The 10,876-nt window shown below is 41.9% G+C and overlaps 2 protein-coding genes across 2 annotated transcripts; both read right to left on the bottom strand.

Annotated features, from left to right (window-relative positions):
- Nucleotides 1-1,317: 1,317 nt before the first annotated feature.
- Nucleotides 1,318-4,438, bottom strand: LOC123115097 (putative ripening-related protein 4). The gene is made up of 3 exons (XM_044536362.1): nt 3,831-4,438; nt 1,947-2,009; nt 1,318-1,795 (listed from the first exon to the last, which is right to left on the bottom strand). Exons 1-3 carry the CDS (start codon nt 4,436-4,438, stop codon nt 1,318-1,320), a joined length of 1,149 nt encoding a protein of 382 aa, XP_044392297.1.
- A 1,915-nt stretch (nt 4,439-6,353) lies between these two features.
- LOC123115096 (putative ripening-related protein 4) lies at nt 6,354-9,509 on the bottom strand. Its single transcript, XM_044536361.1, has 3 exons — nt 8,902-9,509; nt 6,983-7,045; nt 6,354-6,831 (listed from the first exon to the last, which is right to left on the bottom strand). The coding sequence occupies exons 1-3, from the start codon at nt 9,507-9,509 to the stop codon at nt 6,354-6,356; spliced, it is 1,149 nt and encodes a 382-aa protein (XP_044392296.1).
- Between the last annotated feature and the right edge of the window lie 1,367 nt (nt 9,510-10,876).

Below are 10,876 nucleotides of genomic sequence, written 5' to 3'. Positions count from 1 at the left end.
GCCCTTTTCGATATCAGGTGTTTTTTTGGGAAGCACCAGAAGAATCGGTTTTTGTAAAAACTCAGAAATCTCGGTATTTTACCGTCCAAAGAATTCAAATGTATTTTGAATTCTAGTTTATTGGGTATAAATATAAGTATGTAACCTGTAAATCATCAAATCTGGTAGAGCATGCCCAATGGCAAATACCCTTTAGTTCCATGGTGTATACACACCTCATATAGAAAAAATAGTAATACTAAAAACTCACAAAAGTTTGGAAGTTTTTTTTTACAATAAACTTGACTCACTTTTGCACTAATTCAGTCTCTTTCTTCGATTTTGTAACCAACAGATGGTTGGTGTTATGCAACCTTCGGGCTTGAAACATCTGGGTGTGCAACAAATATTTTTAAGCAGCCGCCTTCTTTGTTGCAGTGAATGGAATTTTGGCAATGAGCATCAATTAATAGTCATTTGTGGACATCCGAGTGAATTTCGTAGTGCAACTAACTAACTAGTTTAGACTATCCGTATGAGTGAGATACGTTCCTAATATCATATATTATATATGGGACGGAATCCGCCAAGATTAAGGTGTAGCTCAGCAACATCAAAGTAATACACCATCTGATTTAATTATTACAAATGTAACTCACTAGAATTTACCTTTATCTAATTCCCTTGCAATTTGTTGTTTCGTGGTACTCAAAGCGCTTCGTAATTTCACTAGTTCCCTCCATATCGTTTAGGGTTCTTTTTTTTCTCAGTACCGGTGCTTCTTTCCAAGAGGCGCGAAAAGAACCGGTTCTTGGAACATCTCAGAAATCATCGAGTTTTACCACCCGAAGAATTCAAAGTTTTTGTCTATAAATAGTGAAATATATGTCTATGACCTGCATAACATTACATATGGTAGTGTGCGCGTGTATGCATGTGTGTTTGTTCGTGTGTGTGTGTGCGTGTGTGTGTGTGTGCGCTCAGTCATATATGCAAGGTGTTGTTGAACTACAAATTGATGTATTTGCCAATTTCATTTCATATTGCACCCAAACTGGGCAAATACATAAATCTGGAAAAATATTAAATAGACGTAAATAATACATATAACACCAAAACAAGGTAAATACATAAATAAAGGAAAATATTCTATACATGTGAATGGTAAATATAGCACCGAAACAGGACAAATACATAAAGTTGAGAAAATATCATATACAAGCGAGTGGTGGCTTATTTTAATTAGCAGCAACTCCACCACCGAGAGAACAACGCACACATCTACGCTTCTGCATGTCTGCGTGTACATAGCTTAATGCAAGATCTTCATGGCATAGCTCACACATCAGACCATGTGATCTTGAACACTCCAATCGCCTCCTTGAGCCCCAGCGCCTTCCACACGGCTGGTGACGCGTCTACGTCGTTGTATGGGCACGGTGGCTCGAAGTTGTGCTCGGCGTCGCAGCCGTACACCGAGTCGCACTCGTCGATGACCTTGGCCAGGACAGCACGCCCGTTCCCGTTTATGCGGATCATCTTGTTGCACCTGCGCTTGCCGTCCAGGCGCAGCCACCCCGTGGACAGCGCCACCACCAGCTCGGTGTCCTTGTGGAAGCGGTTGTCGCAGAACGATTTGCCGCCGCCGTCTCCACCTCGTGCGAAGCTGTTCAGAGTTAGGATCGCTGGCGTGTCGGCCGACACCGGGGGCGAGCACCTGAATTGCGGGTAGCGGTGACCGTCTTTACAGCAGACCGAGCCGTGATCCCTGTTGCAGTCGCCGGATTTACCATGCAGGAAGCCACTGTTATGGCACCTGCCGCGACTGTGGCTGCTCTCTGTAGTAACGTTCGCGCTACTACCCACGGACACGGAGACGCCATGGACACGGAGGTGTGACAGGAACATCAAGAGAGCAAACATAGCTAGTAGCTTCTTCAAGTTAGCCATGTATGTGAGGTACTCACGTTGCTTGCAAATCTGCAATTTGTGCTTGTGCGTTTGTGAGGATATATTGGTTGATCCATGTTCTTTATATAGGGCACAAGCCCCAACGAACAACAACTGCTCATGCAACTGGGTATGCTAATTCAGTCTCGTTTCTTCGGTTTTGTAACCCAGAGATGGTTGATGTTCTGCAACCTTCGGGCTTGTAGCATTTGGGCGTGCAACATATATTTTTAAACAGCCGTCTCTTCTTTATTTTAGTGAGCGAACTTTTGGCATGGAGCTTCTATTAATAGTCGAGGTGGAGACATGCGTGAAAATCCGAGTGAATGACATTCACAGTGAAGTAGTGTAAATAACTAGTTGAGACTATCTGTATCAAGAGTGATGTACGTTTCCTACTTGTATTATATCTATGGGATGGAAGCCGCCAATATTAAGGTCTAGCTTGGTAATATCAAAATAATATAAAGACATATTGAATTGTTACAAATGTAACTCACTTGTGATTAACCTTGTATCTAATTTTTCTTGTAATTTTCTATTTGGTGTTACACAAAGCGCTTTGTAATTCCAGCAGCTACCTTCCAAGCCCTTTTCGATATCAGGTGTTTTTTTGGGAAGCACCAGAAGAATCGGTTTTTGTAAAAACTCAGAAATCTCGGTATTTTACCGTCCAAAGAATTTAAATGTATTTTGAATTCTAGTTTATTGGGTATAAATATAAGTATGTAACCTGTAAATGATCAAATCTGGTAGAGCATGCCCAATGGCAAATACCCTTTAGTTCCATGGTGTATACACACCTCATATAGAAAAAATAGTAATACTAAAAACTCACAAAAGTTTGGAAGTTTTTTTTTACAATAAACTTGACTCACTTTTGCACTAATTCAGTCTCTTTCTTCGATTTTGTAACCAACAGATGGTTGGTGTTATGCAACCTTCGGGCTTGAAACATCTGGGTGTGCAACAAATATTTTTAAGCAGCCGCCTTCTTTGTTGCAGTGAATGGAATTTTGGCAATGAGCATCAATTAATAGTCATTTGTGGACATCCGAGTGAATTTCGTAGTGCAACTAACTAACTAGTTTAGACTATCCGTATGAGTGAGATACGTTCCTAATATCATATATTATATATGGGACGGAATCCGCCAAGATTAAGGTGTAGCTCAGCAACATCAAAGTAATACACCATCTGATTAAATTATTACAAATGTAACTCACTAGAATTTACCTTTATCTAATTCCCTTGCAATTTGTTGTTTCGTGGTACTCAAAGCGCTTCGTAATTTCACTAGTTCCCTCCATATCGTTTAGGGTTCTTTTTTTTCTCAGTACCGGTGCTTCTTTCCAAGAGGCGCGAAAAGAACCGGTTCTTGGAACATCTCAGAAATCATCGAGTTTTACCACCCGAAGAATTCAAAGTTTTTGTCTATAAATAGTGAAATATATGTCTATGACCTGCATAACATCACATATGGTAGTGTGCGCGTGTATGCATGTGTGTTTGTTCGTGTGTGTGTGTGTGTGTGTGTGCTCAGTCATATATGCAAGGTGTTGTTGAACTACAAATTGATGTATTTGCCAATTTCATTTCATATTGCACCCAAACTGGGCAAATACATAAATCTGGAAAAATATTAAATAGACGTAAATAATACATATAACACCAAAACAAGGTAAATACATAAATAGAGGAAAATATTCTATACATGTGAATGGTAAATATAGCACCGAAACAGGACAAATACATAAAGTTGAGAAAATATCAAATACAAGCGAGTGGTGGCTTATTTTAATTAGCAGCAACTCCACCACCGAGAGAACAACGCACACATCTACGTTTCTGCATGTCTGCGTGTACATAGCTTAATGCAAGATCTTCATGGCATAGCTCACACATCAGACCATGTGATCTTGAACACTCCAATCGCCTCCTTGAGCCCCAGCGCCTTCCACACGGCTGGTGACGCGTCTACGTCGTTGTATGGGCACGGTGGCTCGAAGTTGTGCTCGGCGTCGCAGCCGTACACCGAGTCGCACTCGTCGACGACCTTGGCCAGCACAGCACGCCCGTTCCCGTTTATGCGGATCATCTTGTTGCACCTGCGCTTGCCGTCCAGGCGTAGCCACCCCGTGGACAGCGCCACCACCAGCTTGGTGTCCTTGTGGAAGCGGTTGTCGCAGAACGATTTGCCGCCGCCGTCTCCACCTCGTGCGAAGCTGTTCAGAGTTAGGATCGCTGGCGTGTCGGCCGACACCGGGGGCGAGCACCTGAATTGCGGGTAGCGGTGACCGTCTTTAGAGCAGACCGAGCCGTGATCCCTGTTGCAGTCGCCGGATTTACCATGCAGGAAGCCACTGATATGGCACCTGCCGCGACTGTGGCTGCTCTCTGTAGTAACGTTCGCGCTACTACCCACGGACACGGAGACGCCATGGACACGGAGGTGTGACAGGAACATCAAGAGAGCAAACATAGCTAGTAGCTTCTTCAAGTTAGCCATGTATGTGAGGTACTCACGTTGCTTGCAAATCTGCAATTTGTGCTTGTGCGTTTGTGAGGATATATTGGTTGATCCATGTTCTTTATATAGGGCACAAGCCCCAACGAACAACAACTGCTCATGCAACTGGGTATGCTAATTCAGTCTCGTTTCTTCGGTTTTGTAACCCAGAGATGGTTGATGTTCTGCAACCTTCGGGCTTGTAGCATTTGGGCGTGCAACATATATTTTTAAACAGCCGTCTCTTCTTTATTTTAGTGAGCGAACTTTTGGCATGGAGCTTCTATTAATAGTCGAGGTGGAGACATGCGTGAACATCCGAGTGAATGACATTCACAGTGAAGTAGTGTAAATAACTAGTTGAGACTATCTGTATCAAGAGTGATTTACGTTTCCTACTTGTATTATATCTATGGGATGGAAGCCGCCAATATTAAGGTCTAGCTTGGTAATATCAAAATAATATAAAGACATATTGAATTGTTACAAATGTAACTCACTTGTGATTAACCTTGTATCTAATTTTTCTTGTAATTTTCTATTTGGTGTTACACAAAGCGCTTTGTAATTCCAGCAGCTACCTTCCACGCCCTTTTCGATATCAGGTGTTTTTTTGGGAAGCACCAGAAGAATCGGTTTTTGTAAAAACTCAGAAATCTCGGTATTTTACCGTCCAAAGAATTCAAATGTATTTTGAATTCTAGTTTATTGGGTATAAATATAAGTATGTAACCTGTAAATCATCAAATCTGGTAGAGCATGCCCAATGGCAAATACCCTTTAGTTCCATGGTGTATACACACCTCATATAGAAAAAATAGTAATACTAAAAACTCACAAAAGTTTGGAAGTTTTTTTTTACAATAAACTTGACTCACTTTTGCACTAATTCAGTCTCTTTCTTCGATTTTGTAACCAACAGATGGTTGGTGTTATGCAACCTTCGGGCTTGAAACATCTGGGTGTGCAACAAATATTTTTAAGCAGCCGCCTTCTTTGTTGCAGTGAATGGAATTTTGGCAATGAGCATCAATTAATAGTCATTTGTGGACATCCGAGTGAATTTCGTAGTGCAACTAACTAACTAGTTTAGACTATCCGTATGAGTGAGATACGTTCCTAATATCATATATTATATATGGGACGGAATCCGCCAAGATTAAGGTGTAGCTCAGCAACATCAAAGTAATACACCATCTGATTAAATTATTACAAATGTAACTCACTAGAATTTACCTTTATCTAATTCCCTTGCAATTTGTTGTTTCGTGGTACTCAAAGCGCTTCGTAATTTCACTAGTTCCCTCCATATCGTTTAGGGTTCTTTTTTTTCTCAGTACCGGTGCTTCTTTCCAAGAGGCGCGAAAAGAACCGGTTCTTGGAACATCTCAGAAATCATCGAGTTTTACCACCCGAAGAATTCAAAGTTTTTGTCTATAAATAGTGAAATATATGTCTATGACCTGCATAACATCACATATGGTAGTGTGTGCGTGTATGCATGTGTGTTTGTTCGTGTGTATGTGTGTGTGTGTGTGTGTGTGTGTGTGTGCGCGCTCAGTCATATATGCAAGGTGTTGTTGAACTACAAATTGATGTATTTGCCAATTTCATTTCATATTGCACCCAAACTGGGCAAATACATAAATCTGGAAAAATATTAAATAGACGTAAATAATACATATAACACCAAAACAAGGTAAATACATAAATAAAGGAAAATATTCTATACATGTGAATGGTAAATATAGCACCGAAACAGGACAAATACATAAAGTTGAGAAAATATCAAATACAAGCGAGTGGTGGCTTATTTTAATTAGTAGCAACTCCACCACCGAGAGAACAACGCACACATCTACGCTTCTGCATGTCTGCGTGTACATAGCTTAATGCAAGATCTTCATGGCATAGCTCACACATCAGACCATGTGATCTTGAACACTCCAATCGCCTCCTTGAGCCCCAGCGCCTTCCACACGGCTGGTGACGCGTCTACGTCGTTGTATGGGCACGGTGGCTCGAAGTTGTGCTCGGCGTCGCAGCCGTACACCGAGTCGCACTCGTCGACGACCTTGGCCAGCACAGCACGCCCGTTCCCGTTTATGCGGATCATCTTGTTGCACCTGCGCTTGCCGTCCAGGCGTAGCCACCCCGTGGACAGCGCCACCACCAGCTCGGTGTCCTTGTGGAAGCGGTTGTCGCAGAACGATTTGCCGCCGCCGTCTCCACCTCGTGCGAAGCTGTTCAGAGTTAGGATCGCTGGCGTGTCGGCCGACACCGGGGGCGAGCACCTGAATTGCGGGTAGCGGTGACCGTCTTTACAGCAGACCGAGCCGTGATCCCTGTTGCAGTCGCCAGATTTACCATGCAGGAAGCCACTGATATGGCACCTGCCGCGACTGTGGCTGCTCTCTGTAGTAACGTTCGCGCTACTACCCACGGACACGGAGACGCCATGGACACGGAGGTGTGACAGGAACATCAAGAGAGCAAACATAGCTAGTAGCTTCTTCAAGTTAGCCATGTATGTGAGGTACTCACGTTGCTTGCAAATCTGCAATTTGTGCTTGTGCGTTTGTGAGGATATATTGGTTGATCCATGTTCTTTATATAGGGCACAAGCCCCAACGAACAACAACTGCTCATGCAACTGGGTATGCTAATTCAGTCTCGTTTCTTCGGTTTTGTAACCCAGAGATGGTTGATGTTCTGCAACCTTCGGGCTTGTAGCATTTGGGCGTGCAACATATATTTTTAAACAGCCGTCTCTTCTTTATTTTAGTGAGCGAACTTTTGGCATGGAGCTTCTATTAATAGTCGAGGTGGAGACATGCGTGAACATCCGAGTGAATGACATTCACAGTGAAGTAGTGTAAATAACTAGTTGAGACTATCTGTATCAAGAGTGATTTACGTTTCCTACTTGTATTATATCTATGGGATGGAAGCCGCCAATATTAAGGTCTAGCTTGGTAATATCAAAATAATATAAAGACATATTGAATTGTTACAAATGTAACTCACTTGTGATTAACCTTGTATCTAATTTTTCTTGTAATTTTCTATTTGGTGTTACACAAAGCGCTTTGTAATTCCAGCAGCTACCTTCCACGCCCTTTTCGATATCAGGTGTTTTTTTGGGAAGCACCAGAAGAATCGGTTTTTGTAAAAACTCAGAAATCTCGGTATTTTACCGTCCAAAGAATTCAAATGTATTTTGAATTCTAGTTTATTGGGTATAAATATAAGTATGTAACCTGTAAATCATCAAATCTGGTAGAGCATGCCCAATGGCAAATACCCTTTAGTTCCATGGTGTATACACACCTCATATAGAAAAAATAGTAATACTAAAAACTCACAAAAGTTTGGAAGTTTTTTTTACAATAAACTTGACTCACTTTTGCACTAATTCAGTCTCTTTCTTCGATTTTGTAACCAACAGATGGTTGGTGTTATGCAACCTTCGGGCTTGAAACATCTGGGTGTGCAACAAATATTTTTAAGCAGCCGCCTTCTTTGTTCCAGTGAATGGAATTTTGGCAATGAGCATCAATTAATAGTCATTTGTGGACATCCGAGTGAATTTCGTAGTGCAACTAACTAACTAGTTTAGACTATCCGTATGAGTGAGATACGTTCCTAATATCATATATTATATATGGGACGGAATCCGCCAAGATTAAGGTGTAGCTCAGCAACATCAAAGTAATACACCATCTGATTAAATTATAACAAATGTAACTCACTAGAATTTACCTTTATCTAATTCCCTTGCAATTTGTTGTTTCGTGGTACTCAAAGCGCTTCGTAATTTCACTAGTTCCCTCCATATCGTTTAGGGTTCTTTTTTTTCTCAGTACCGGTGCTTCTTTCCAAGAGGCGCGAAAACAACCGGTTCTTGGAACATCTCAGAAATCATCGAGTTTTACCACCCGAAGAATTCAAAGTTTTTGTCTATAAATAGTGAAATATATGTCTATGACCTGCATAACATCACATATGGTAGTGTGTGCGTGTATGCATGTGTGTTTGTTCGTGTGTGTGTGTGTGTGTGTGTGTGTGTGTGTGTGTGTGTGTTTGTGTGTGTGTGTGTGCTCAGTCATATATGCAAGGTGTTGTTAAACTACAAATTGATGTATTTGCCAATTTCATTTCATATTGCACCCAAACTGGGCAAATACATAAATCTGGAAAAATATTAAATAGACGTAAATAATACATATAACACCAAAACAAGGTAAATACATAAATAGAGGAAAATATTCTATACATGTGAATGGTAAATATAGCACCGAAACAGGACAAATACATGAAGTTGAGAAAATATCAAATACAAGCGAGTGGTGGCTTATTTTAATTAGCAGCAACAACACCACCGAGAGAACAACGCACATATCTACGCTTCTGCATGTCTGTGTGTACATTGCTTAATGCAAGGTCTTCATGGCATAGCTCACACATCAGACCATGTGATCTTGAACACTCCAATCGCCTCCTTGAGCCCCAGCGCCTTCCACACGGCTGGTGACGCGTCTACGTCGTTGTATGGGCACGGTGGCTCGAAGTTGTGCTCGGCGTCGCAGCCGTACACCGAGTCGCACTCGTCGACGACCTTGGCCAGGACAGCACGCCCGTTCCCGTTTATGCGGATCATCTTGTTGCACCTGCGCTTGCCGTCCAGGCGCAGCCACCCCGTGGACAGCGCCACCACCAGCTCGGTGTCCTTGTGGAAGCGGTTGTCGCAGAACGATTTGCCGCCGCCGTCTCCACCTCGTGCGAAGCTGTTCAGAGTTAGGATCGCTGGCGTGTCGGCCGACACCGGGGGCGAGCACCTGAATTGCGGGTAGCGGTGACCGTCTTTACAGCAGACCGAGCCGTGATCCCTGTTGCAGTCGCCGGATTTACCATGCAGGAAGCCACTGATATGGCACCTGCCGCGACTATGGCTGCTCTCTATAGTAACGTTCGCGCTACTACCCACGGACACGGAGACGCCATGGACACGGAGGTGTGACAGGAACATCAAGAGAGCAAACATAGCTAGTAGCTTCTTCAAGTTAGCCATGTATGTGAGGTACTCACGTTGCTTGCAAATCTGCAATTTGTGCTTGTGCGTTTGTGAGGATACATTGGTTGATCCATGCTCTTTATATAGGGCACAAGCCCCAACAAACAACAACTGCTCATGCAACTGGGTATGCTAATTCAGTCTCGTTTCTTCGGTTTTGTAACCCAGAGATGGTTGATGTTCTGCAACCTTCGGGCTTGTAGCATTTGGGCGTGCAACATATATTTTTAAACAGCCGTCTCTTCTTTATTTTAGTGAGCGAACTTTTGGCATGGAGCTTCTATTAATAGTCGAGGTGGAGACATGCGTGAACATCCGAGTGAATGACATTCACAGTGAAGTAGTGGAAATAACTTGTTGAGACTATCTGTATCAAGAGTGATGTACGTTTCCTACTTGTATTATATCTATGGGATGGAAGCCGCCAATATTAAGGTCTAGCTTGGTAATATCAAAATAATATAAAGACATATTGAATTGTTACAAATGTAACTCACTTGTGATTAACCTTGTATCTAATTTTTCTTGTAATTTTCTATTTGGTGTTACACAAAGCGCTTTGTAATTCCAGCAGCTACCTTCCACGCCCTTTTCGATATCAGGTGTTTTTTTGGGAAGCACCAGAAGAATCGGTTTTTGTAAAAACTCAGAAATCTCGGTGTTTTACCGTCCAAAGAATTCAAATGTATTTTGAATTCTAGTTTATTGGGTATAAATATAAGTATGTAACCTGTAAATCATCAAATCTGGTAGAGCATGCCCAATGGCAAATACCCTTTAGTTCCATGGTGTATACACACCTCATATAGAAAAAATAGTAATACTAAAAACTCACAAAAGTTTGGAAGTTTTTTTTACAATAAACTTGACTCACTTTTGCACTAATTCAGTCTCTTTCTTCGATTTTGTAACCAACAGATGGTTGGTGTTATGCAACCTTCGGGCTTGAAACATCTGGGTGTGCAACAAATATTTTTAAGCAGCCGCCTTCTTTGTTGCAGTGAATGGAATTTTGGCAATGAGCATCAATTAATAGTCATTTGTGGACATCCGAGTGAATTTCGTAGTGCAACTAACTAACTAGTTTAGACTATCCGTATGAGTGAGATACGTTCCTAATATCATATATTATATATGGGACGGAATCCGCCAAGATTAAGGTGTAGCTCAGCAACATCAAAGTAATACACCATCTGATTAAATTATTACAAATGTAACTCACTAGAATTTACCTTTATCTAATTCCCTTGCAATTTGTTGTTTCGTGGTACTCAAAGCGCTTCGTAATTTCACTAGTTCCCTCCATATCGTTTAGGGTTCTTTTTTTTCTCAGTACCGGTGCTTCTTTCCAAGAGGCGCGAAAA

The sequence above is a fragment of the Triticum aestivum genome, chromosome 5B (genome assembly GCF_018294505.1).
Source record: "Triticum aestivum cultivar Chinese Spring chromosome 5B, IWGSC CS RefSeq v2.1, whole genome shotgun sequence".
In the NCBI taxonomy this organism is placed as follows: Eukaryota; Viridiplantae; Streptophyta; class Magnoliopsida; order Poales; family Poaceae; genus Triticum; species Triticum aestivum.
Note: the sequence above shows the minus strand (reverse complement) of the source record. Positions and strands in the feature narration are given on the sequence as shown.

Excerpts from the sequence above, each read along its gene's own strand:
- LOC123115097 (XM_044536362.1), bottom strand. The coding sequence starts at position 4,438 with ATGGCTAACTTGAAGAAGCTACTAGCTATGTTTGCTCTCTTGATGTTC. Across the intron at positions 2,010-3,830 it reads AAGATCACATGGTCTGATGT|AACATGGATCAACCAATATA; the intron begins GTGAGCTATGCC and ends CCCTATATAAAG. Across the intron at positions 1,796-1,946 it reads ATTGCAGATTTGCAAGCAAC|GTGCCATAACAGTGGCTTCC; the intron begins GTGAGTACCTCA and ends CAGTCGCGGCAG.
- LOC123115096 (XM_044536361.1), bottom strand. The coding sequence starts at position 9,509 with ATGGCTAACTTGAAGAAGCTACTAGCTATGTTTGCTCTCTTGATGTTC. Across the intron at positions 7,046-8,901 it reads AAGATCACATGGTCTGATGT|AACATGGATCAACCAATATA; the intron begins GTGAGCTATGCC and ends CCCTATATAAAG. Across the intron at positions 6,832-6,982 it reads ATTGCAGATTTGCAAGCAAC|GTGCCATATCAGTGGCTTCC; the intron begins GTGAGTACCTCA and ends CAGTCGCGGCAG.